Source organism: Salvelinus fontinalis, chromosome 38, assembly GCF_029448725.1.
Source record: "Salvelinus fontinalis isolate EN_2023a chromosome 38, ASM2944872v1, whole genome shotgun sequence".
In the NCBI taxonomy this organism is placed as follows: domain Eukaryota; kingdom Metazoa; phylum Chordata; class Actinopteri; order Salmoniformes; family Salmonidae; genus Salvelinus; species Salvelinus fontinalis.
The window spans coordinates 12,663,631-12,689,980 of NC_074702.1; the positions used below are offsets into that span (position 1 = coordinate 12,663,631).

The 26,350-nt window shown below is 44.5% G+C and overlaps 2 protein-coding genes across 4 annotated transcripts in view; one reads left to right on the plus strand and one right to left on the minus strand.

Moving 5' to 3' along the window:
* The window catches only part of LOC129838009 (histone-lysine N-methyltransferase 2A-like), a 68,663-nt gene extending 48,318 nt beyond the window's left edge, over positions 1-20,345 (plus strand). For all 3 annotated transcript variants that reach the window (XM_055904632.1, XM_055904634.1, XM_055904633.1), the window contains 8 exons: positions 38-3,311; positions 3,951-4,060; positions 4,207-4,344; positions 4,663-4,915; positions 13,490-13,597; positions 14,131-14,214; positions 17,331-17,460; positions 17,660-20,345. In XM_055904632.1, coding sequence (XP_055760607.1) covers positions 38-3,311; positions 3,951-4,060; positions 4,207-4,344; positions 4,663-4,915; positions 13,490-13,597; positions 14,131-14,214; positions 17,331-17,460; positions 17,660-17,935 — 4,373 coding nt within the window. In that variant the 3' untranslated portion in view covers positions 17,936-20,345. The remainder of the gene's footprint in view (positions 1-37; positions 3,312-3,950; positions 4,061-4,206; positions 4,345-4,662; positions 4,916-13,489; positions 13,598-14,130; positions 14,215-17,330; positions 17,461-17,659) is intronic.
* Positions 20,346-20,775: 430 nt separating this feature from the next.
* Positions 20,776-25,065, minus strand: LOC129838041 (IGF-like family receptor 1). Its single transcript, XM_055904707.1, has 7 exons — positions 24,876-25,065; positions 24,559-24,751; positions 24,381-24,411; positions 24,003-24,111; positions 23,739-23,837; positions 23,454-23,561; positions 20,776-22,614 (listed from the first exon to the last, which is right to left on the minus strand). Exons 1-7 carry the CDS (start codon positions 24,976-24,978, stop codon positions 22,292-22,294), a joined length of 966 nt encoding a protein of 321 aa, XP_055760682.1. The 5' UTR covers positions 24,979-25,065; the 3' UTR covers positions 20,776-22,291.
* Between the last annotated feature and the right edge of the window lie 1,285 nt (positions 25,066-26,350).

The window sequence follows — 26,350 nt, forward strand, 5'->3', positions numbered from 1 at the left end:
TTCAGTTGTCTCACTGCTATCTGATTTTCTTCTGCAGGAGCTACCAAGTCCAAACCCCACCACATCCTGACCATCAGTGACCTGGAGGAGACACGCAGGCCTCGTCGCCACAGCCCCCACTCCCAAACCCGCAGGGACATGTCCTCCCCACCCCTGGGCTCTCCAACTGGATCTGGACTAATCACCCTCCGCACTGGGGGCTCCATGCATCCCAAGGCCTCCGTGCCCACCTCTCCGCTGTTTCCCCTCGGTGCTACTGATATCCTGCTGACCTCTCCCTCTGCCCGCCCTGTCGGAGGTCGAAGTGCTTCCTCTGCCCGATGCCCCGGGAACATGACTCACTCTACCTCAGGACTCTTTCCCCAGCCACCGTGGGAAGACAGTGTGGGCAGCTTCCCTTCCCCTTGCCTGTCCCTCTCCCCAACCGTCCAGCACTCCCCTAGACCCAGGCTGTCTTTTGACCTGAACCAGTCAGACTCAGTGGAGGTACCACACAACTTCCTGGCCTCCCCAGAACCGGAGGATAACCCTGCACCTAACAGCACCTCACCACTTAGGGGCTCTTTCACACAATTCCACGAGGACTCTGACGTGGCCATGGTCTCCGAGTTGAAGACTGAGCTTGAGATTGAGGAGACGCTAGTGAATGAGGGAGTGGCCATGAACTGTGGCGCCCAGATAGACGTGGAGGGCGACGACAACCAAGAGGAGTTCTGGGAGCCCGAGGTTCGCAAGACGAAGACCCGTACAGCCCTGACCCGCTCAGCTGCATCCACCAGGCAAGACTGGGGGAACACTTCTTCTGATGAGGACATGGAGCACTATTTTGACTTCTCGCACACTGTGGTCAGTCGCACAGGCTCCAGGGACCCACCCCAGGCTCCTGCCTCTCCCTCTTCAAGATCTATCCCTCAGCTGGACGGCGTGGACGATGGGACTGAGAGTGATGCCAGCATGACAACCACAGATGGGGCTCAGAAACTGAAGAGAGCCAGTCAAGTTCAGAACCCAGCTCAAACGCATGTTCTGCCTGAAGTAAAAATCACAACAAATGGTCTAAGTGCAGACTCTGGAAGCCCTGTCCCAGATCAGTCACCCCTTAGCAACCCATTCAAGTCTACAACCGGAGTTGTCCTCCCCGCTACAAAACCTTCCCCAGCGTATAGACCCCATGATCCATCCAAAGCCTTTAATGCCACACAACTAGCTAGGACTGAATTGGATAGTGTGACCCTTGCGCCAACTGAGATCTCACCAGAAGCTCGAAGACCAGCTGCAGTGGACCCATCTACAACGTACAGCCCTGCTGATGTGAATACTACTCCCCTGCAGTTATACGCCTTCCCAACTCCTCTAGAGCAAAATAACTCAGTCCCCTCCTTAGACTCCCACGAACCAGTGCTGATTGCACCCCTTCAAGGAACGCTGCTGGACTTTGTCCATACTAAGGTGCCTGATACGGTCTACCCAGAGGATTTATTTCAAGTTTCCAGTCTGGATGTTGTCCCTGGGGCTCCACTTGTTCTTGAAAGGTGTGATCCTCCCTCCCCCAGCACCTGTTTCACTGAACTGGTCCCTGTCCAGGTTGATGCTCCCATGGAAACCCATCAGCCTCAAGACCCAAAAGACCTCTTCTTGGATTCTAACAGCGGCCACTTTGTATCGCCCACAGATGGATCTGCCATTTACATGAACCACTTGACAGAGAGTTCACGAGATCCATCGTTGAGCACTAGTCAGGGCACCCTGTTGGAGCTTCTTCAACCCTCTTCTCTTATCTCCTCGGACTTCCCTAGCCCCAGCATAGCCCCGATGAACCCTTTACAAATGAGTCCCTCTGTGCAGTTCTCTTTGCCTGGCTTTAACCCTTCAAGGCCACCTCTCACTAGCATCTCACTACAACCCCTGACATCCTCCCAAGGGTCAACAGTCTTGCAGCCCATGGAGACCTTTTGTACCAAATTACCAGCACCTATTCCAGACAGTGCCCTTCCACATTTGTCCTCTCAAATTGATCCCATTTTATCTGCAACATCAAGCGTCAGTCTCCCATCGTATGGATCAGTCTCTCTGCCTATATTCTCCACACAATCCCAGGCCATGGTCTCCACAGCAATTACCATTGTATCCTCCTCTCCCTCCATATGCTCTCTCTCCGATGCTCTATCCACCCAGTGTCACCCCATGCTCTCTCCGCTTCAGCCCTCCTCTGCCCCTGTGATGATTAACGGATACAGCTCCACGTCTCTGCAGAAGGAAGCTGCCATGGGACACACCATCTCCATCAACTTCTCCACCCCCAGGCCGCCACTGGAGCCCCAACAGACGCTGTTACCTCAGGGACTACCTGGCCACGCTATCCTTACTGTGAAGGAAGTGGGTGGTCCCAACGTGGACCCTACACCTCACGTTCTGCTGGTCAACCGCCTGGGCCAGATCTTTGTGAAGAACCCAGAGAGCAACACCTTCCAGCTGCCCAGTCAGAGCTCTCCCTCCTATAACTGTGTCACTCAGATAGCCAGCCTCCTTCAGAGCAATGCCCTGTCTGCCACCTTGGCAGCAGCTGGTACAATGTCCACCCCAGTTACAATGACTGCCATGCCAACCCATGTCCCTAGGATGGCCACGCCTGTGGTTCAGAGCCCAGGTACCATCACTCAACTGCTCACTCATAACAACAATGGGACAGTTGCAGCGGTCAAGAAATCCAGGAAGAACGCAAGCACATCTGCAGATGGAGCTATACCAGGGATGAAGAAACCCAGAAAGAAGAAAGAACCTTCCACAACTTCTAGGAGAAAGAAGTCTGACAAAGCTGCAGACCTGTTTGAGTTTGCTGGTCAGGACGGGAGTTCCTCCATGACCAAGACTGAGAGTGCCCAAGCCATCATCAACCAAGCCATGGCCAGTAACTACACCCCCAACCGGACCGGTCCACGCATACTGAGTCCCTCCACATTCCGTAACAACCCTTCCCTGAAATCTGTGGTCCTGCCCCCAGGACTAATCATCGAACCCAAGCCCGCAGCCACCACACTGTCTGTTTCAACACCCCGCCCTCCTCGTGCCCATGTCCGTATGAAGAGGGTGTCCTCCCTTTCAGATCGCATTGGTGCCACAAAGAAGTCCAAGACAGACTTCCTAGAGCCAGAGCCCCCTAGTGCTAAGGAGGACCTGCCAGTACCCAAAGACAGCTTTGCTGCTGTCTCCAGCAGGGCCGGGGGTGTTCGCATTAAAACCCCAACGGTGAAAGGTGTGTTGGACCTGGACAAGCTAAAGGAGGAGCACTTGAGTGACTCTGAAAGCACAAGGTTAGTCTTTTGGAACTTATCAGGGCAGTGATCTTATGAAGTGAGTAATGAGGTAAAATGTACAAATAATATCTTCAATGAATAATACAAGAATAGTCATGCCTTTATGTTTAATGTCCGCTGAGTCTCTTGTAGAATTTTTATTAAAAGTGATTAACTTGCTACATCTCCAACAATGCTCAAGGTCAGAATCATATTGAAATATTTTTTTTTTTCACAATTGGCACTTTGCTCGTGTTTCCAGTGTGGGCCTCTTCTCTGTTGTGTAGATAAGATCATGTCTGGCTATTTTTAACCTTCTTCTTAACTCTTCCTCTCCATACTAGTCACCTATAGTATGACAAATGGTATGACAAATGGAACAAGGCGTTTTACTCCTGAAATAGAACTGTCGATAGGCTATGTAGAGGTCAGTAACTAAAGAGCAGGTCATGCATAGAAACCTTTTTTGAAGTCATAACTGAGATTGTCATAACCGTCACCACTCATTTACCAATCTACAATACAGCGCCTAGTTTGCAGGATGACCTCCAATTGTCATCACTGCATTTCTGCCCTAAAGTGTGTATCTATTACAGTGAGTGATATACAGCCTGTATCCAGTCGATTTCAGTGTTTTTCTTGTTGTATTCCTCACAGGCCAGGGCCTTGGGACCGCCTGTCTATACCTCGATTTGGGGGGGACATGGGCAAACAGAACTGGGACGCAGTGGGCCGCAGTGCCCTGACTGACTGGAACAAATACTCAGGTACTTATATGTAATGGTGCCGTATGAACAGTATGCCTGTATGACGATGACTTGGATGATGATGACTGATGATACTTCTTATACCTGTACTCTGTAAACAAGCGTGCTTGATTTGAAAATACCCTGTGGTATTTCCATCCTGTCAGGTGCTGTATCGTGCTCAGATGATGAGCTGCTGCCATCAGACGAGGACGATGAGTGTCCCCCCAGCCAAGACCAGCCCCACCTTCGCTTCGAAATCAAAAGCGATGACGGCTTCAGTGTGGAGGCAGACAGCATAGAGGGTGAGGTTTCAGGGAGGACAGGGCAAATGAATAGACTGCATGTGTCTTATCTGTGGAGTGTTCGTATAGAAAGAATTACATTTCCCAATTCTCAAGGCAATGATTTTTGTACAAATACCCACTATTTCTACATGTGACTAAACAATAGATTATGAAAAATACTTGTTCTCGTACTTGGATAGAATTAACTTGTGTAATAAACCATCTAGCACAAAATGTAGGCTAATTTCCATATGTATTACATTTGTGTGTTATGCTGTGTTACTCACGTCTTACTCTTCTCTCTCTATTTCTCTGCCCCCTCCTTTCCCTCCTCAGTGGCCTGGAGGGCAGTGATAGACTGTGTCCAGGAGGCGCGGGCAGGGGCCAGGCTTAGGCAGCTGTCCTTCTCTGGGATGACAGGTGTCCGTATGCTGGGCCTGCTCCACGACACTGTGGTCTTCCTGGTGGAGCAGCTTCAGGGGGCCCGCCGCTGCCATAGCCACGCCTTCCGCTTCTTTAAACAGATCAGCCAAGAGGAGGACCTGCCTGTCAACCCCTCTGGATGTGCCCGCTCTGAGGTCTACCTCAGGTCAGTGTCCCTGTGTTCTGTTCACTTCAGGGGCCCTGTAAGTTAAATATATAAATTATAAGGGAAGTCATTATTTTGGAGTGTAATTTGTAAACTGAATCTTAGTTGTCTTACAGATTCATCTTACACATCTTGTAAACATTTCACCAATACTTCCTAGGTATCATGAGTAGGGTTGCAAAGGGTCGGAAACATTCCGGTAAATTCCTGGAAATTTTCCATGGGACTTTTTGGGAGTTTTGCTTAAATTCATCAAAAAGGTTAGCTTATGACAGTGAACCTTTTTTGTGGGATACACATAAGGCAATTCTAGGTTTTGTGACATTCTGCTTAAACTATCCCCAATTCAATGGAATTGTAAACCTCTGCATGCACAGTGCATTCTACCATCACGTGCAGTCCACTCTTCCATCACATGTACAGCTGATTCTCAAAATCTTGCACACTAATGAGATGCTATTGTGCCCAAGCTACTACACTGTCTGAGCCAAGGACAACATGCTTTCTGGTAAGTTTTGATTACAATACTGGGTGGGGTGAATATATTTTATGACATTACATGATTTTTTGTTAACTAGTAAATAAACTCAGCAATAAAAGAAACGTCTGCTCACTGTCAACTGCGTTTATTTTCAGCAAACGTAAAGTGTAAATATTTGTATGAACATAACAAGATTCAACAACAGACATAAACTGAACAAGTTCCACAGACACGTGACTAACAGAAATGGAATAATGTGTCCCTGAACATAGGCGGGATCAAAATCAAAAGTAACAGTCAGTATCTGGTGTGGCCACCAGCTGCATTAAGTACTCCAGTGCATCTCCTCATGGACTGCACCAGATTTGCCAGTTTTTGCTGTGCGATGTTACCCCACTCTTCCACCAAGGCACCTGCAAGACATTTCTGGGGGGAATGGCCCTAGCCCTCACCCTCCGATCCAACAGGTCCCAGACGTGCTCAATTGGATTGAGTTCCGGGCTCTTTGCTGGCCATGGCAGAACACTGACATTCCTGTCTTGCAGGAAATCACGCACAGAACGAGCAGTATGGCTGGTGGCATTGTCATGCTGGAGGGTCATGTCAGGATGAGCCTGCAGGAAGGGTACCACATAAGGGAGGAGGATGTCTTCCCTGTAACGTGCAGCATTGCGATTGCCTGCAATGACAGCAAGCTCAGTCCGATGATGCTGTGACACCCTGCCCTAGACCATGACGGACCTTCCACCTCGATGCCGCTCCAGAGTACAGACCTCGGTGTAACACTCATTCCTTCGACAATAAACGCGAATCCGACCATCACCCCGAGTGAGACAAAACCGCAACTCGTCAGTGAAGAGCACTTTTTGTGCCCATAGGCGACGTTGTTGCTGGTGATGTCTGGTAGGACCTGCCTTACAACAGGCCTACAAGCCCTCAGTCCAGCCTCTCTCAGCCTACTGCAGACAGTCTGAGCACTGATGGAAGGATTGTGCCTTCCTGGTGTAACTCGGGCAGTTTTTGTTGTTGTCATCCTGTCCCGCAGGTGTGATGTTCGGATGTACCAATCCTGTGCAGGTGTTGTTACACGTGGTCTGCCACTGCGTTGATGGTCAGCTGTACGTCCTGTCTCCCTATAGTGCTGTCTTAGGCGTCTTACACTACGGACATTGCAATGTATTGCCCTGGCCACATCTGCAGTCCTCATGCCTCCTTGCAGCATGCCTAAGGCACATTCACGCAGTTGAGCAGGGACCCTGAGCATCTTTCTTTTGGTGTTTTTTAGTTAGTAGAAAGGCCTCTTTAGTGTCCTAAGTTTTCATAACTGTGACCTTAATTGACTACCGTCTGTAAGCTGTTTGTGTCTTAACGACTATTCCACAGGTGCATGTTCATTAATTGTTTTTGGTTCATTGAACGAGCATGGGAAACAGTGTTTAAAACATTTACAATGAAGATCTGTGAAGTTATTTGGATTGTTATGAATGATCTTTGAAAGACAGGGTCCTGAAAATGGGACTTTTCTTTTTTTAGCTGAGTTTAGTAGCCTACAGCAAAGTGTGTTTAAATAATTTCTTACTTGTTAACAGTTTCTGATAGTTCGTTTTTGCTACAATGTGGGTTTTAGCTTGCTTGAGCCTGCTAACTGAGTGTTAATTCACCTGTTTCCATACATGTTTCATTTTAAAACATTTATCTTACAAAGGAGTTGTTTAATCTAACTGCTTAACTATTTATATGGAATTGTATTTAGTTATTTTTTTACACGTTTTTTTCTAATCTTTTCAGGAAAATGCCACGGGCACTATCTGACGTGTGGAGACATTTCACTGCAGCTAATGTAGAAGGAAAAGCTGTGTACATTTGCAAATACTGTGCCAAATCATATGTGAGGAATGCAACAAAGATGAAAAATCATCTGGCAAAGTGAATAAAGTTCCCTTTGTGCTCACAACAAGCAACATTTGATAAAAGTCCCTCTACTTCTATTCGAGGTGAAAATGATGAGACACCTTATCGATAGCAACAGCTCATGGTCCTCCTGGAATCAGAAGTTTTTTTTTTTACTTAATGGAGGAACGTAGTCAGAGAAATGCTGATGAATGTCTTACTCGAGCTGTGTATGCAACTGGTTCACCTCTGATGCTCACAGGCAATATGTACTGGAAGAGATTTCTGAATGTTCTTCACCCAGCATACACCCCTCCAACCAGACATGCTTTATCTACTCATTTGCTGGATGCGGAGTTCAACAGAGTTCAAGTGAAGGTCAAGCAAATTATAGAGAAAGCAGACTGTACTGCAATCATCTCTGATGGGTGGTCGAATGTTCGTGGGCAAGGAATAATTAACTACATCTCCACCCCTCAACCAGTATTCTACAAGAGCACAGACACACCGGTCTCTACATTGCAGATGAGCTGAAGGCAGTCATCAATGACCTTGGACCACAGAAGGTTTTTGCACTGGTGACAGACAATGCTGCGAACATGAAGGCTGCTTGTTCTAAAGTAGTCCTACCCTCACATCACACCCATAGGCTGTGCTGCTCATGCTTTGAATATGCTCCTCAAGGACATCAAGGACATGCTTTGAATATGCTCCTCAAGGACTGAAAACAATGGATACACTTTACAAGAGAGCCAAGGAAATGGTTAGGTATGTGAAGGGTCATCAAGTTATAGCAGCAATCTACCTCACCAAGCAAAGTGAGAAGAATAAGAGCACCACATTGAAGCTGCCCAGCAACACCCGTTGGGATGCTGTTGTCATCATATTTGACAGTCTCCTGGAGGGGAAGGAGTCTCCAAGAAATGGTCATATCACAGTCTGCCGATATGGACAGCCCCATCAAGAGGATCCTCCTGGATGATGTATGCAAAAAACAACTACCTTTAAAAATATATATCATTTACATTACATTTAAGTCATTTAGCAGACGCTCTTATCCAGAGCGACTTACAAATTGGTGCATTCACCTTATGACATCCAGTGGAACAGCCACTTTACAATAGTGCATCTAAATCTTTTAAGGGGGGGGGCAGAAGGATTGCTTTATCCTATCCTAGGTATTCCTTGAAGAGGTGGGGTTTCAGGTGTCTCCGGAAGGTGGTGATTGACGCCGCTGTCCTGGCGTCGTGAGGGAGTTTGTTCCACCATTGGGGTGCCAGAGCAGCGAACAGTTTTGACTGGGCTGAGCGGGAACTGTACTTCCTCAGTGGTAGGGAGGCGAGCAGGCCAGAGGTGGATGAACGCAGTGCCCTTGTTTGGGTGTAGGGCCTGATCAGAGCCTGAAGGTACTGAGGTGCCGTTCCCCTCACAGCTCCGTAGGCAAGCACCATGGTCTTGTAGCGGATGCGAGCTTCAACTGGAAGCCAGTGGAGAGAGCGGAGGAGCGGGGTGACGTGAGAGAACTTGGGAAGGTTGAACACCAGACGGGCTGCGGCGTTCTATATATATTTCACCTTTATTTAACCAAGTAGGCCAGTTGAGAACAAGTTCTCATTTACATCTGCGACCTGGCCAAGATAAATGCAAAGCAGTGCGACACAAACTACACATGGGATAAACAAACGTACAGTCAATAACACAATAGAAAAGTCTATATACAGTGTGTGCAAATGTAGTAAGATTAGTGAGGTAGGGCAATAAATAGGTCATAGTGGCGAAAAAATAACTACAATTTAGCATTAACACTGGAGTGATATATGTGCAGAAGATGAATGTGCAGAGATACTGGGGTGCAAAGGAGCAACAACAAAAAAAAATAACAATATGGTGATGAGGTAGTTGGGTGGACTATTTACAGATGGGCTGTGTACAGGTGCAATGATCAGTAAGCTGCTCTGACAGCTGGTGCTTAAAGTTAGTGAGGGAGATATGAGTCTCCAGCTTCAGTGATTTTTGCAATTCGTTCCAGTCATTGGCAGCAGAGAACTGGAAGAAAAGGCTGCCAAAGTAGGTGTTGGCTTTGGGGATGACCAGTGAAATATACCTGCTGGAGCGCGTGCTACGGGTGGGTGCTGCTATGGTGACCAGTGAGCTAAGATAAGGCGGGGCTTTACCTTGCAAAGACTTATAGATGACCTCGAGCCTGTGGGTTTGGCGACGAATATGAAGCGAGGGCCAGCCGACGAGAGCATACAGATCGCAGTGGTGGGTGATATATGGGGCTTTGGTGACAAAACGGATGGCACTGTGCTAGACTACATCCAATTTGCTGAGTAGAATGTTGGGGGCTATTTTCTGTATGACATCGTAGAAGTTGAAAACCGGTAGGATTGTCAGTGTACGAGGGTATGTTTGGCACCATGCGTGAAGGATGCTTTGTTGCGAAATAGGAAGCCGATTCTAGATTTAATTTTGGATTGGAGATGCTTAATGTGAGTCTGGAAGGACAGTTTACAGTCTAACTAGTCACCTAGGTATTTGTAGTTGTCCACATATTCCAAGTCAGAACTGTCCAGAGTAGTGATGCTAGACGGGCAGGCGGGTGCGGGCAGCGATCGGTTGAAGAGCATGCATTTAGTTTTACTTGCATTTTAAGAGCAGTTGAGGGCCACGGAAGGAGTGTTGTATGACATTGAAGCTCGTCTGGAGGTTTGTTAACACAGTGCCCAAAGAAGGGCCAGATGTATACAGAATGGTGTCGTCTGCATAGAGGTGGATCAGAGAATCACCAGCAACAAGAGCGACATCATTGATGTATACAGAGAAAAGAGTTGGCCCGAGAATTGATCCCTGTGGCACCCCCATTGAGACTGCCTGAGGTCTGGACAACAGGCCCTCTGATTTGACACACTGAACTCAATCTGAGAAGTAGTTTGTGAACCAGGCAAGGCAGTCATTTGAGAAGCCAAGGCTATTGAGTCTGCCAATAAGAATGTGGTGATTGACAGAATGTGGTGATTGACAGAGTCGAAAGCCTTGGCCAGGTCAATGAAGAAGGCTGCACAGTATTGTCTTTTATCGATGGCGGTTATGATATCGTTTAGGACCTTGAGCGTTGTTTAGGTGCCTCCATGACCAGCTCGGAAACCAGATTCCGTAGCGGAGAAGGTACGGTGGGATTCAAAATGGTCGGTGATCTGTTTGTTAACTTGGCTTTTGAAGACTTTAGAAAGGCAGGGTAAGATAGATATAGGCCTGTAACAGTTTGTATTTGGGTCTACAGTGTCTCCCCCTTTGAAGAGGGGAATGACCGCGGCAGCTTTCAATCTTTAGGGATCTCAGACGATACGAAAGAGAGGTGTAATAAGGGTTGCAACAATTGCGGCGGATAGTATTAGAAAGAGAGGGTCCAGATTGTCTAGCCCAGCTGATCTGTAGGGGTCCAAATTTTGCAGCGCTTTCAGAACGTCAGCTATCTGGATTTGGGTGAAGGAGAAATGGGGAAGGCTTGGGCACGTTGCTGTGGGTGGTGCAGAGCTGTTGACCGGGGTAGGAGTTGCCAGGTGGAAAGCATGGCCAGCCGTAGAAAAATTCTTATTGAAATTCTAGATTATCGTAGATTTATCGGTGGTGACAGTGTTTCCTAGCCTCAGTGCAGTGGCTAGCTGGGAGGAGGTGCTCTTATTCTCCATGGACTTTAGTGTTCCAGAACTTTTTGGAGTTTGTGTTACAGGATGCAAATTTCTGTTTGAGAAAGCTATCCTTTGCTTTCCTAATTGCCTGTGTATATTGATTCCTAACTTCCATGAAAAGTTGCATATCACAGGGGCTATTTGATGCTAATGCAGTACGCCACAGGATGTTTTTGTGCAGATCAAGGGCATTCAAGTTTGGAGTGAACCAAGGTCTATATCTGTTCTTAGTTCAACATTTTTTGAATGGGGCATGCTTATTTAAAATGGTGAGGAAAGCACTTTTTAAAGAATAACCAGGCATCCTCTACTGGCGGAATGAGGTCAATATCCTTCCAGGATACCCGGGCCAGGTCTATTAGAAAGGCCTGCTCACTGAAATGTTTTAGGGAGCGTTTGACAGTGATGAGGGGTGGCGGACCCATTACGGACGCAGGCAATGAGGCAGTGATCGTTGAGATCCAGGTTGAAGACAGCAGAGGTGTATTGAGAGGGCAGGTTGGTCAGGAATATATGTATGAGGGTGCCTGTGTTTACAGATTTAGGGTTTACCTGGTAGGTGCCTTGATAATTTGTGTGAGATTGACGGCATCTACCTTAGATTGTAGGACGGACGGTGTGTTAAGCATATCCCAGTTTAGGTCACCTAACATTACGAACTCTGAAGATAAATGGGGGGCAATTAATTCACATATGTTGTCCAGGGCACAGCTGGGGGCTGAGGGGGGTCTATAACAAGCGGCAACAGTCAGAGCCTTATTTCTAGAAAGGTGGATTTTTACAAGTAGAAGCTCGAACTGTTTGGGCACAGACCTGGATAGCATGACAGAACTCTGCAGACAGGGGATTGCAACTCCACACCCTTTGGCAGTTCTATCTTGGCGGAAAATGTTGGGGATGAAATTTCAGAATTGTTGGTGGCCTTTCTAAGCCAGGATTCAGACACGGCTAGGACATCAGGATGGTATTAATATTAATTTGCATGTACACTACTGTTCAAAAGTTTGGGGTCACTTAGAAATGTCCTTGTTTTTGAAAGAAAAGCAAAAAAATGTTTCCATTTAAAAATAACATCAAATTGATCAGGAATACATTGTTAATGTTGTCAATGACTGTTGAATAGAAAGAATAGAAAGAGTGGGAGGCCCCGGTGCACAACTGAGCAAGAGGTCCTTTGCCTAGAAGGCCAGCATCCCGGAGTCGCCTCTTCACTGCTGACGTTGAGACTGGTGTTTTTCGGGTACTATTTATTGAAGCTGTTTCTGTTTCTCAAACTAGAGAGACACTAATGTACTTGTCCTCTTGCTCAGTTGTGCACCGGGGTCCCCCACTCCTCTTTCTTTTCTGGTTAGAGCCAGTTTGCGCTGTTCTGTGAAGGGAGTAGTACACAGCGTTGTACCAGATCTTCAGTTTCTTGGCAATTTCTCGCATGGAATAGCCATCATTTCTCAGAACAAGAATAGACTGACGAGTTTCAGAAGAAAGTTCTTTGTTTCTGGACATTTTGAGCCTGTAATCGAACCCCAATCAATAAAATGTGATTTGATTTGATGCTCCAGATACTCAACTAGTCTAAAGAAGGCCAGTTTTATTGCTTCATTAATCAGAACAACAGTTCTCAGCTGTGCTAACATAATTGCAAAAGGGTTTTCTAATGATCAATTAGCCTTTTAAAATGATAAACTTGGATTAGCTAACACAACGTGCCATTGGAACACAGGAGTGATGGTTGCTGATAATGGGACTCTGTACGCCGATGTAGATATTCCATAAAAAATCTGCCGTTTCCACCTACGATAGTCATTTACAACATTAACAATGTCTACACTGTATTTCTAATCAATTTTATGTTATTTTAATCAACAAAAAATGTACTTTTCTTTCAAAAACGAGGACATTTCTAAGTGACCCCAAACTTTTGAACAGTAGTGTATTTCCGTTAATTCCCACGGAAAGTTTCCACCTCTGAATATTCACCAAAATGTACAACCCTAACCATGAGTTTCGAAGAAGTTTAATAAATACAAATGTATTCATTTGGAAATTTCTGAGAATTGTTAATCACCACAAGTGTAATGGTGGGAACCGGTATTATTTTGTCCTCACCTTGCAGTTGGTCAACCCATAGCACTAAAGTCTAGCATATGTTTAAAAAATCTGGGTTTTCCCCTCTGTAGGTGGTTTTCAACTTCAAAGTGGAAACTAGTGTCTGTGTGGAGTATTGGTGAAATGTCTGTTTTGAATGTAGACAGCTGTTAGGTTTAGAGGAACAAAGGATGTCTGTGGTTGTCGTGTTTCAATGCGAGTCATCTCCAACTCCACAGTCTGAGTAAGCTGGAAATTAGACCTGTATGACGTCTATGCTGCTCCTTTCATTAACATATGAAGAGTGTGTGGGTGATGTACACATCCCAAATTCTACACCAGTGCTGGGCAAAAAATAACTATGATAAAGAAAGTCTGCATACTGTAAAATTTAACGTAACACCTTGTTCCTGTCTTCTCTTACAGGAAGTCCACCTTCGACATGTTCAACTTCCTGGCATCCCAGCACCGCCAGCTCCCTGACATCAACCCCTACGATGAGGAGGAGGATGAAGTCCCACTCAAATCCACAAGGTCAGATTACAGAGTTATTGTATCCTGGCCATCGCAAAGGAAGCTAGCTAATATCTTAAAAAAGGAAACTTTGGCTTAAATACTGCAGTAGCTAGACCATGAAAGATCTTGTCTAGCGGAACATTCTTAGAACTTGTTGTACATGGCCGCAAATGTTGTTCCTTTGAAAAACAACTTTCACATCAACAAATGATCCATTTATAAGTTGGTAGACATATCAATGTATTCGTTCAGCCTGATGAGTAACAAAGGAGCCAGCTGTACAACTACAGGTTTACATAATCGTTTTTATAGCTGTGACTAATTCACTATTGAAATGTTGTCTATTCCTGTATTTGTAACTCCCCTAAGTGATCTTTGTGGTTGGACTAAACCATTCCGTCATTTCTGCAACTCCTTCCCCCAAACAAGCAACGTTAAAAATGTGTTCTACCCTCTTGTGTCTTAGAGTCTCTAGTGACTCTTTTCTCAGAGTTCAACGTGAAAGGTCAGAAGCACATCATCATCTTCTCTGCTTATCCCTTTTCTCCTAGACGTGCCACTAGCTTGGAGCTCCCCATGGCCATGCGCTTCAGACATCTAGAGAGGACATCTAAGGAGGCTGTAGGCGTGTACAGGTCAGCACACAACTAGTCCTGGTCAAAGCCAATACTATGGACAAAGCCTGTGACTATGATCATGATTCTGGTCTAAAGAGCTCATGTGTTTCTCAGTGGGGTGCAAACTGACCCCACAATATTTGCGGTCTGTCTGGACAGGAAGCAGTCACTGTGGTTCTCTACAGCAGGTATTCCCAATCTGGGGTACGGGCGTACGCGCAATGCCGTCGGGGGTACGCCAAATAAAAATGTGGTTCACCCCCCCCCCCCCACACACATTTTCAAACAGTCCATTTATATTTTCAAACGTACATTTGGGTGAGGTTTTTTTCTCGCCTGAGTAGCCTCGTTTCACTGCCAAAAAATAAAATTAAGCCATCTAGCGTTCAGTAAAATAACACAATGTCAAATATAGGTAGTCTAGTGAAATAATTAACATCCAATCACATTAACCGTTACTCTCTCACGGGAATTCCACTAACGGTCCATATGTAGCCAAACGTAGCTGCTGCTCATGTTGGTAGCTGCTGCTCATGTTGGTAGCTGCTGCTCATGTTGGTAGCTGCTGCTCATGTTGGTAGCTGCTGCTCATGTTGGTAGCTGCTGCTCATGTTGGTAGCTGCTGCCATGACAGGGAGACACAGTGGAGTGATAACGCATGCAAGCAGTTGCTCACTGCAGCATCCACCGGGAGGCTCTTGCTGCCAAGGGAATGCCTGACAGCTTGAAGATGTTTTGGACACTACAGTGAAAATGGTTAACTTTGTTAATTTGGGAAAGGCATGCTGCTAGTGGGACACCTCGACAACATCCGGTGAAATTGCAGGGTGCCAAATTCAAATTAAATTACTATAAATATTTAATATTCATGAAAATACAAGTGTAATACATCAAAATAAAGCTTACCTTGTTGTTAATCCAGCCGCCCTGTCAGATTTCAAAAAGGCTTTATGGCGAAAGCAAACCATGTGATTATCTGAGGACACCGCCCCGCATACCAACACATGAAAAACATATTTCAACCAGGCAGGTGCGACACGAAAGTCAGAAATAGCGATATAAAAAATGCCTTACCTTTGATCTTCTGTTGGCACTCAAAGATCACAAATGGCCATTTAGTTCGATAATGTCCTTTATATCCATAAAAACTCAGTTTAGCTGGCGCGCTTCAGTCAATAATCCATCCAGTTTCCCTCCATCAAAATGCATACAAAATGAATCCCAAACGTTACTAATAAACTTTTCCAAACAAGTCAAACAACGTTTATAATCAAACCTTAGGTATCCTAATACACAAATAAATGATACAATTTAAGATGGAGAATAGTATGTTCATTACCGGAGATAAATAAGAAAGAACGCGCTTTCCTCCACGTGCTTGGAAACACTACAGCCAAAATGGGGGCCACCTAGAAAAACTACAATTTCTGGGTCATTTTTCCAAAAACCAGCCTGAAACTCTTTCTAAAGACTGTTGACATCTAGTGGAAGCCCTAGGAACTGCAATTTGGGAGGGCTTGGGCTTATAATTATAGTACTAGCCATTGAAAACAGTGGTAAGCAGATTTTTTGGGGGGGGGGGGGGGGGGGGGGGGGCGTTATACTCACAGACATAATTTTAACAGTTTTAGAAACTTTAGTGTTTTCTATCTAAATCCACATCCTAGCTTCTGGGCCTGAGTGACAGGCAGTTTACTTTGGGCACACTTTTCCTCCGGATGTGAAAATACTGCCCCCTATCCCAAAGAAGTTAAAGCAAGGCCCCTGAATTCTCGTGTATTTTCTGCAGTATGCAATTATATGGGCAGCGACCAAGTAACGCTTTTACAACATGCAGAAGTATGCTGGTTATCAAGGGGTAAAGTATTGACACGAGCTTAATGTTTTCTTTACTGACCATCATTTTCACTTGTCTGACCGCTTGCATGATGATAACGAGTTTCGCACACGACTGGCCTATCCGGGTAATGTTTTTTTCTCTCCTGAATGATCTGAATCTAGGATTACAGGGACTCTGCAACTATATTCAATGTGCGGGACAAAATTGAGGCTATGATTAAGATGTTGGAGCTCTTCTCTGTCTGCATTAACGAGGACAACACACAGGTCTTTCCATCATTGTATGATTTTTTTGTGTGCGAAAGAACTCAAGCTTACGGACAATGTCAAATGTGATATAGCGAAGCACCTGAGTGAGTTGGGTGTGCAATTACTCAAGTACTTTCCCGAAACGGATGACACAAATAACTGGATTCGTTATCCCTTTCATGCCCTGCCTCCAGTCCACTTACTGATATCTGAACAAGAGAAATCGAAATTGCAACAAGCGGTTCTGTGTAAATTTAATTTAATCAGAAGCCACTGCCAGATTTCTGGATTGGGCTGCGCTCAGAGTATCCTGCCTTGGCAAACCACGCTGTTAAGACACTGATGCCCTTTGCAACCACGTACCTATGTGAGAGTGGATTCTCGGCCCTCACTAGCATGAAAACAAAATACAGGCAGAGTGTGTAGGAAATGATTTAAGACAGACTCTCCAATACAACCCAACATTGCAGAGTAATGTGCATCCTTTCAAGCACACCCTTCTCATTAACCTGTGGTGAGTTATTCACAATTTTCGATGAACAAATAAGGTTTTATATGTAAGATGGTTAAATAGAGAAATTATTGATTATTATTTGTGCCATGGTCCTATAAGAGCTCTTTGTCACTTCCCGCGAGCCGGCACTCATTCTTATGTTAAAGAAATATATTGTATAGTGTGTTTGTGTGTGGCAGGCTTACCATGATTGCAAAAAACAACATTTGAGAGTGCGCTGACCCTGATGCTAGAGGGGGTACGCAGCTGGATGTTGAATGTTTCGAGGGGTACGGGACTATAGAACGTTTGGGAACCACTGCTCTACAGCTATCACAGCAAACTAGGGACTGAGGCATGGTTTATATTTCCTGCCCCTCCCTTTTCTGCTATTCTGTTATTCTGCTGCAAATTGAGTAACATGAATTTCCATTGACTCAGGATCAGATAATAAAAATAATGTGATCCATTGCATCCTTTTTAATAGCCAAGGAGATTAGCTATGGGAACTGTTGTTCATACTTGAACCTCTTCTGACATCTCTCTGGTGTAGGTCTGCTATCCACGGTCGAGGTCTGTTCTGCAAGAGGAACATCGATGCTCAGGAGATGGTCATTGAGTATGCCGGCATCGTCATTCGCTCAGTGCTGACAGACAAGCGGGAGAAGTACTACGATGGCAAGGTGAGATCAATCAGTCCAGAGTGTGTTTGCGGAAACGACATAAATCCTATGGTTCATCCCAACGAGACCTTATTTGGTGGATTTGTTTTAAGTCCACTAATTGTGGGCTTGAATAAATACATGTTATTGATACCAACATAATACATGTTCCTTAAACTAAAACTAAGTCCCCTGTCTCTTTTCCCTCCTTCCTCCACAGGGTATCGGCTGCTACATGTTCCGTATCGATGACTTTGACGTGGTGGACGCCACCATGCACGGCAATGCGGCGCGCTTCATCAACCACTCGTGCGAGCCCAACTGCTACTCGCGCGTCATCAACGTGGAGGGCCAGAAGCACATCGTCATCTTCGCCCTGCGCAAGATCTACCGGGGTGAGGAGCTCACCTACGACTACAAGTTCCCCATCGAAGACCCAGCAAGCAAGCTCAACTGCAACTGCGGGGCCCGGAAATGCAGACGCTTCCTCAACTAGGGGCAGGAGGAGGACTTGGTACTGCCACAGTCTCTGCAGGGGGAACAAGGCACAAGGAAAGGGGATGAGAGCAGAGGCAACAGATGAAGAGGTTAAAAGCCTTAAATTAAGGTTTTACTGGGTTGGGAGGTGGGGGAGGAGAAAATACAGGAAAGGATGAGCCACTACGAAGAGACTGGGAGAGGAACCAGGGCCAGGAGATGGGGGAGCAAGAGAGAAGAGGCCACACAGGGACATGTATCCATAAGCCCACATTGGATCCTAACCGATATGCACCTGCCAGAGGTTGGGCAAGTTCGCCACAGGAGAGAGCGGAAGTAGCTACCGTTATAGCGTGGGTTGTTTCTTGAGAACAGGATACTGAACGCTGCAGACATCTTCTGGTTATGTTGGTTCTATGTTGCATGAAGGTATTTTCCTTGACGCCATAACGTCAAGCACTTTCTGTTGAAATAAGGGTGGACCAGAAAAGCTAGACATGGAGAGATTCCTCATCTTTTTTTGTCGGGGGGGTAGGGGGCGATTTTTTTTAATTTTGACACCCATAATCATGTTGGCTCCATCCTCTACAGTTGATCCCTTAGCCATATCTCCATCTTTACTTGATTTATGAATCATTGTTTTATTTATTTGAAATTATTTTTCACAGAGCTCATCATGCGTCAGGTTGTACATATTTGCTTTCCGTTGACTTCAGAGAACCATGGTGCTAGATATGATGGGCCATAGGCTTTGTGGCTCCTAGGTGAGAGACCCTGCAAATAATACCTATTTTTTTATCCACTCCCCTCTCACACAGACCGGGGAAGGGACCTCCATTATGTTCAGTTAAACGGTTAGATAACGGTTAGTGTCACCCTTAAAGAGTTTGCTGCAGCTAAATCATATCTTTAAGAACTTTCCCTTCAACGTTTTTGTATGTAGCAAACACTACCCAATCCAAGAGTGACGAGTTTAGCTGGAAACCTCAGTGCGTCTTTTTTTATTTAAAAATATATTTTATTACTATCATGGCAAATGCTGATTACCTTTTGCAATAATATTAGGCCTACTGCTTTGCTGCGCTTCAGTTGCACATCTTTAGTGAACTAACAAAATCCAGACTCCATATTTCTCAAAGTACTGACTTCTCTCTGACATTCTCTGCAATCCACAAAGGGTGGAACACTGTGTTAGACCACTAAGAGATGTGTTATAAACTCTATATATACCCGACTGTGTGGACTGACAGCACCCCTATGCACTGGAGATCTCAAGCATAGCGTTTGTACTGTACTCAGCACCTTGACGTTTGTTGTCGTACAACTTTAGAAAAGGCTGTCAGTCAGTTCATTCAGACATATTAGGACATGAAATGTACACCCTGTTGTTCACATCTTTACAATAAGAGATTGCTTGAGCTCTAGAATAGTTGTATTTATTCATGTTTCTGTTCAGATTTTGGACTGGTGAAACTAGCTGTGCTTTGTATAAATGGTGGTCTAGTGGGAAATCTTCCTCCCCTCGTTTCCTCTTTTTGTTTACTTTGTTACTTCTTTCTCTTATTTGAACCTTGATGTTTGGGGACAGTTGTGTATTACATTTCAGCCTTTACACAAGACATTGTCCTAAAGCAGGTATTTTTTTATTTGTTTTTGATTGTATTTCTTTGTTCTGGAATTTATGGAGAAAGTACGGCAGGCCATATAACAGGAGAATATCAAGCATTTGAGTCCACGCTGTTCTTCCCATCTGCGTGCTACAGAGAACCCTTCAAGATAGCGATAATAATCTAAAGGAAATGAGCACTGTCCTTTTGAAATGTAATAACCAATTAGGAAGAGCTTAAGCCCACCAGCCTGCGTGACCAATCAGTGAGATGGAGCCTGTATTCCCATGTGTCAATCATCTAACAATAACAGGATGCATCTGTTTCAGGGATACGGCTATCCTTAACCTTGCTTCCTTTTCCGCTGAAAACCCCGCTCAGAGCAGGTTTCTCTACACCCACTCCACTCCCCAACCTCTTGCCAGGATTCTACCTCAGTTGTTCTGACAGAAAGAATACTAATGCAAAAAAGAGGATGTTGACAATATAATAAGAGTAACTTGGTTTTAATGTCCTGCAGAGCTGGCCTGTGTGTTCGATGAAGCATGCAAAGCACTAGTTGGAAACCTGAAGTTACCATGACGATCTCTCCCAGAAATGGTTCAGAAAGCTGTATGTTCTATATGGTAGGGTTATTTTAAAATATAACAAAGTGTTAAAGACATGAAAATGTGTGTGAACTTGTCTTTGTTACCTTGTACAAATAAGCCCTGAGTTTGTAAATAATTGTATACATATTTCTAAACCCGTTTAATTTTTCTATGCACTTTTTTTATTTATAATGTTATTTGCTTAATAAAGATGTTAAGATGTTTGAACAAATCAGACTTGATCATTTGAAAATTGAATTAAACAAATGCTAACGACATTTATATAACATGCAATGTATAAATACAGCGATATTACGTTTGACATAAGATGATAATGATTGTGAGGGCCAGGTTGGGAACTTAACACTTGTTCTGAGCGCCTGAGATTTACTGTGCCATCTGACACATCAAATCAGTTGCCTTGATCTTCTGACTTTGTGTGAGGATAATTTTCTATATACTGATCTTTACAGGAAACCTATTGATCGTAACAGTTTGAGGACTTGATAGCTGTCACCCCCGCTTCCCATGAAATAGTTTGCCCTACAGCCAATTGTCGAATCAAAAACAGATTGACAGAAATATGGCTGAGATGCAAAGAAAATTCAAGGAGAGGGGGGTACAAAAATTCATAACCAATTCTTACACAGGGACACTCAATCTTAAATTAATAATTGTTTATTTGTCAGCGTGCTGGAGAGGTTCCAACCAACTCAATGCACTATAGTACACATGTCTGTCAGAAAACTCTGCCGGGGCAGTCCCAACCGTTGTCTTATATACGGCTATACACAGACAAGTTATATTTGCATGATTTGGCATAATTCATTAATCATTACCACTTTGTTTCATCCATGTGACCGACCAATACTGTTTCATAACGTGACAGACCAACACCTCACGAGACTTCTTTCTCTAAGCTGATACCTTGAATCTGAGATCTTTCGTTTGTTCTCAAAACACAGTCTGGGCCTACTGCCAAATTTCAGCTACTCATAGGTGTGATTTGTACAGTCAGCCACTTGCATGAACACAGAAATTAGATAAGAATGGCACAAACATTAAAATGTCCCTTAATCTCTTTCAAGGACAGTCTTGCAAAAAGCAGCATTCTTGCATCCTCACTACCCCTCTTTTAAAGTGCTCTGAACAAATTAAGGGAATCGTTCAAACATTGCCACATTCTACGATCCGCTGACACTATCGGTAATGTGTTTTCGGACCCTCCCTTGGTCATATTTTCACGGGGCAGAAATCTCTGATCAATTGGTAAACTGATTTACCACCCCAAAATACTCCTGCACAATGTCTATTTGCACCTCTACCGGATGGAAACTACAAGTGTAACAGCTACGCTCAATACAATGTCACTTACAAATGTAGATCCTTTAAACACCCTCAAATAAAGGTGTTATCACATGCTTCCCTAAGGCAGTTATTTATCTTAGAACTTGTCCTTGTGGTAAAAATGAACACTCGATTTCATACCTACGTTATATCGGCATCAAACACGTCACCCTGCCTAGGAGAGGGGGTGACCTCGACAATTTGTTAAAACGAGAGGCTGCCTGGATCTTTAAAGACCCTTGCTCCCCTCGGTCTCAACGTAGACTGATCTGAAGCCATTACCTTGATCTTGCTATTCATTATAAATGTTTGGAGGCCTATGTAGCAAAATGTTATCTATGATTGTATGCTATCCATTCATGTTTTTTGTATGTTCTATTTATATCTGAAAATAAACAAATGATATCAAGTCACACCCGGTCATGATTAGAGACACTTGTGTGTGTCCTTCGACACAATATAAACTAGTCACCCCACAGTGTTTGTCATTATACCCTGATGAAGACCGGTTGTCTGTCAAAACGTTGGTTATTAGGTTAGTATATTATTGCATCTGAGCTCCTAGAGTGTGAGGCTCTTCTTTTTCAGTACACCGGGGTTAACATCCCTGCATTAAGTTATGTGCCATGTTATCGCAGTTAAATATCTTACTTGAAACCTAATGCAAAATAACAGTGCTCCCAATCACTGCCTTGGGGCTTTGGGGTCCCCAAGAAAAGCATGCCGCCTACTGGCCCTCCTGTTATATCTCAGTACCTTGGCAGGGGGTAGAGACTCGCATGTATCTGGATGGAGCCATCTCTTCCGGACCCAACACAGAACACACCCAGACTAGAACACCTTAAGCAAGCTGAGCTTGGTGAGCACCGCCACTGCGTCGTTGCGGTCCATCTCTCTCAGCAGCCTGGCCAGGTGTCCTACAGTCCACTCTGGGTGCTTGGTGGTGACCCCCTCCAGCACGGCCCTCAGGGGGCTCTTGCTCTCCCTCAGGGAGTAGGTGTAGGTAATCCAGGTGGCGGGGAATGAGCAGCGAGATGCTAGGTGGCTGGTGTTCTTCACCCCAGGGCTCTCCGGGTCCAGCAGGATCACAAGCTCCTCTAGAACATCCAGGTTGTCCAGAACCGTCTGCAGTGGCGCCGACTGGAGGTCAGGACCTGGTGAGACGAGGGGAAATATCACTAAGGGTGAGTGACATGCCTGTAATGCTGACTTGTGTCAATCCAGAGCCAAATACGTAAATCAAGTATTAATGGGTCATTCCACGAAATGAGTCCCTTTTGGGTGGAGAAAAACCTGATTTCAACATTCTGTCATGAAGAGCACACGGTCAACTTAATAAAAAAAAAGATTTCCCCATATCAAGAGGTGAAATAAAATAACTACTATATTAAGTGACTAATAAAGTAACAGGGTTGACAATTTCATCTTAAATTAGCCATAAATCCCCTTTTGACGGGGAATAGAAGCTTGTGTGTAACAGGGAGGGGCAATTGAATGCAATCTTCACAATGTAAATTGTTGGGTAACAGGGTTGACGTGTTCTGCTCAACCCACTCAGTTTTCAACCTCAAAACACCAGAAAATGTACAAAAAGAGTAGAACCAGCTCACATGCTTTTACACTATGATTTGACTATTAGATGTTTAATGTTTCTTTTGAAACAATTATTTTAAAAGGAACAGTTTAACATCTTTTCAGTATTCATTGAATTATCCATGTGGTCTACATTAAAGGGCAATTCATTTAATATAACAGGCTTTTAAAATTAAATATGGGGCACAATTTCGACTTAAAATATGAAAGACACAAAAGGGACCCATTTCGTTGAACCAGCCACATGTCATGGGAGATTTGTGCTGAAATTCATGTGGCGCGCTAAAACATCAAGAGCCTTCTAGCAACTTATGGAAGAGTAGTGATGTAGAGGTACTAGTAATACCACTGAATAACAGACTGGTAGTAGCTCTATTAGTAATAGCACTTGATAACTCACTCAAAATGTCCTCTAGGCTCCTGGTGTCTGACTGTAGCAGAGAAATCTCTTCATTGACAGCTGCTGTTGTCTTACTGCTCTGTGACCGTTGGTGGGTATTCTCCTTATCTGTGTCAAACCACAACCATTCAAACATAGGACAGGAAAAAAAGTGCTTTTTACACAGACTAAGGTAAGTGGAAGAGTTAAAGCGGTTTTAAGCAAACATGTTAAACCAGTTGGTCTGTGTTATACATTGACAGTTTGACATTTTTTATTCTTCCTAATGCTCATCATCCTGCTCACCTCTGAAGCAAAAAGCTCTTGATCTTCTCCTTCTCGTCTTATAGATGAATAAGAGAAATGCAAGTACAGAGAAAACCAAGATGACAGTAAGCACTATCCCTGAAAGACCACAGAGGAGTGTGACAATGAGCAGTTAGACATGTTCAGCAGTATCCTAACAAAACAGTTTAGTCATATTTTTGAATGGTGAAGGACTGGTATTATCAAACTCAGTACATTTTAAATGACTTCTAAAATGGCTCATATTTGGGGGTTGGAACTTACACGCAGTCTGATGGTTGACATGTAATGTCGGATCAATGTGTTTGGCTGTGGTGGGATTTGATGTTGACGCTTGGACCCTTAACGTTGTTGACCGTTGCACCCGTTGAGTCTGAAGTTTATGTGAAGTCAACATATTAATTTTGTCATTCCTAATGTAATAGATTTGTTTTGTTTGCTCATTGCCCTATTGAGAAGACATTGACCAAAATTGAAAACATTTGTGAATAAATATCCTCCCTGGGGCACTGTTGTTGGTGTAGTTAGAGTCCACAGATTAATAACAGCCATGATAAATTTGAGAGTGGTCTTCAAAGTCTACCACACAGACGCTCTTAATTAAATAGCATCGTCAGCTTCATCATCATAGGTGAAACTCACCGTGGTACTCAGGGCTCCATTCCAACACTGTCTGGTCCCTGTAGACATAGGGTCTACAGTTAAACATTTTACTCAAACAACCAAGCACAGATAGTTTCAGCACCAGATTGAAAACAAATGGCCATCCTTTATTTTCCTATCAAGATTTGAAGCTATCCCAGAGAGAATTTGCGCTCACCTTGCTACACAGCATTGTGTGTCTGTCGTTGTGTTGCATTCGAACAGCTTTTGAAGATTTGGAGCGCAACGAAAACAGGGTTGGCATTTCACGAAGCTCCCGTTATTGAAGGTCTGTGCGGCACACGGTCGAAACGGTCTTTCCGCTGTTCCCCCATTGTCATGCCTGCCACAGTTTGGACTAAATTCGTACCCTGATCGAAAATAATATTTGTTTGTAGACCACAAGTGCGCGCTGTGCACACAAAAACATCAAAACGTAGCAACATCAAAATCTTTATTTTAAATCAAGTTATCTTTGCAGCATGTCGAGCTCACCTGGTCGGATCCGATTATGTTGATGACATGGCACACATGTATTACTCAACTCATCCCAAAATGTATCCAAGTCATCAGAGCAATGATGAGAATAGTGGCCCATTTCGTTCAGAGAAGACGTAAGGAATAGACTAGGCTCTGTTAGAGCAAGCGAAACAGCAACCCTCTGTCTCAGTATTTCAGTGTTGCCAACTCCTCAGTAAGGAAAGTAGCTATTGGCTGTCCTAAAAGTAGCTAGAAGTCGCTAAATGACGTCATCGCCTAATGTGCATGATTGGCCATGTGCATTTAATTGTGATGGACGCTGTAGAAGAGAGGAATAATGTTGTGGGAGAGACAGAAAGTGAGTAAAAAACACCCTAAATATGTTTTGAACTACAAATGAACTTCTGTCAATTCTTGTTTTTTTTAAATGTCACAATTCCAACCCTCCTCCTTTATCTGGGCTTGGGACCTGCAAAAGTGACCCAAAATAGACACAGTTACTTAGTTTTTCCATTATATATATATATATTTTTTTTTTTATATATATATTCCCGCCCTGAATGTGGCGGGATCAGCCAGCGGCGGCTTCCCGCATGCACGATTCATTTGCAGTCTGGACGCGGAGGGGTGAACATCTCCTGCTCTGACTGCAGCTGGGAAGGATTACCTGCACGACGACTGGGCCGCCTGTGAGTGCTTTGGGAGGGAGGGAGGGAGGGAGGGAGGGAGGGAGGGGGGGGTGTGGCCCGCTGCACCACCCGCTGCACCACCCGCTGCACTACCCGCTGCTCGTTGAGAAGAGTAAGAACGATATGTGCTTTCACGTCAGAGTCTCCAAAAGTATCCAATAACACCAGAAAAAGTTGCTAGATTTGTCGCTTGTCGCTTTTTTGAAAATGTGTCGCTAGAGGGGTCTGAATACTCGACAGAGTCGCTAAGTTGGCAACACTGCTCAGTATGTTTCGACCTTGTATCGGATTCTGTCTGGACCGAAAGTGTATGGCATGTCATCCTATTTCTGTCCAGAGAGCATCAGATAGGCCTATATGGGCATGATGGTGTTTGTTCTTCACTGGTTTCCCTTTTCTTGTGGCAACAGGTCACAAATCCTGCTGCTGTGAGCGCACTGTGGTATTTCACCCAATAGATATGGGAGTTTATTAAAATTGGGTTTGTTTTTGAATTCTTTGTGGATCATTGTAATCTGAGGGAAATATGTGTCTCTAATATGGTCATACATTTGGCAGGAGATTAGGAAGTGCAGCTCAGTTTCCACCTCATTTTGTGTGCACATAGCCTGTTTTCTGTTGAGAGCCAGGTCTTTCTCAATAGCAAGGCCATGCTCACTGAGTCTGTACATTGTCAAAGCTTTCCTTAAGTTTGGGTCACTCACAATGGTCAGATATTCTGACACTGTGTACTCTCTGTTTAGGGCCAAATAGCGTTCTAGTTTGCTCAGTTTTTTTTATTCTTTCCAATGTGTCAAGTAA

What these genes read in the sequence shown, in the direction of transcription:
- LOC129838041 (XM_055904707.1), bottom strand. Translation starts at nt 24,978, where the DNA reads ATGGGCCACTATTCTCATCATTGCTCTGATGACTTGGATACATTTTGG. An exon ending in ATGGAGCCCTGAGTACCACG is followed by an intron (nt 24,112 to 24,380) that starts GTGAGTTTCACC and finishes CATAAACTTCAG; the next exon opens with ACTCAACGGGTGCAACGGTC. An exon ending in TGTCAACCATCAGACTGCGT is followed by an intron (nt 23,838 to 24,002) that starts GTAAGTTCCAAC and finishes GTGGTCTTTCAG; the next exon opens with GGATAGTGCTTACTGTCATC.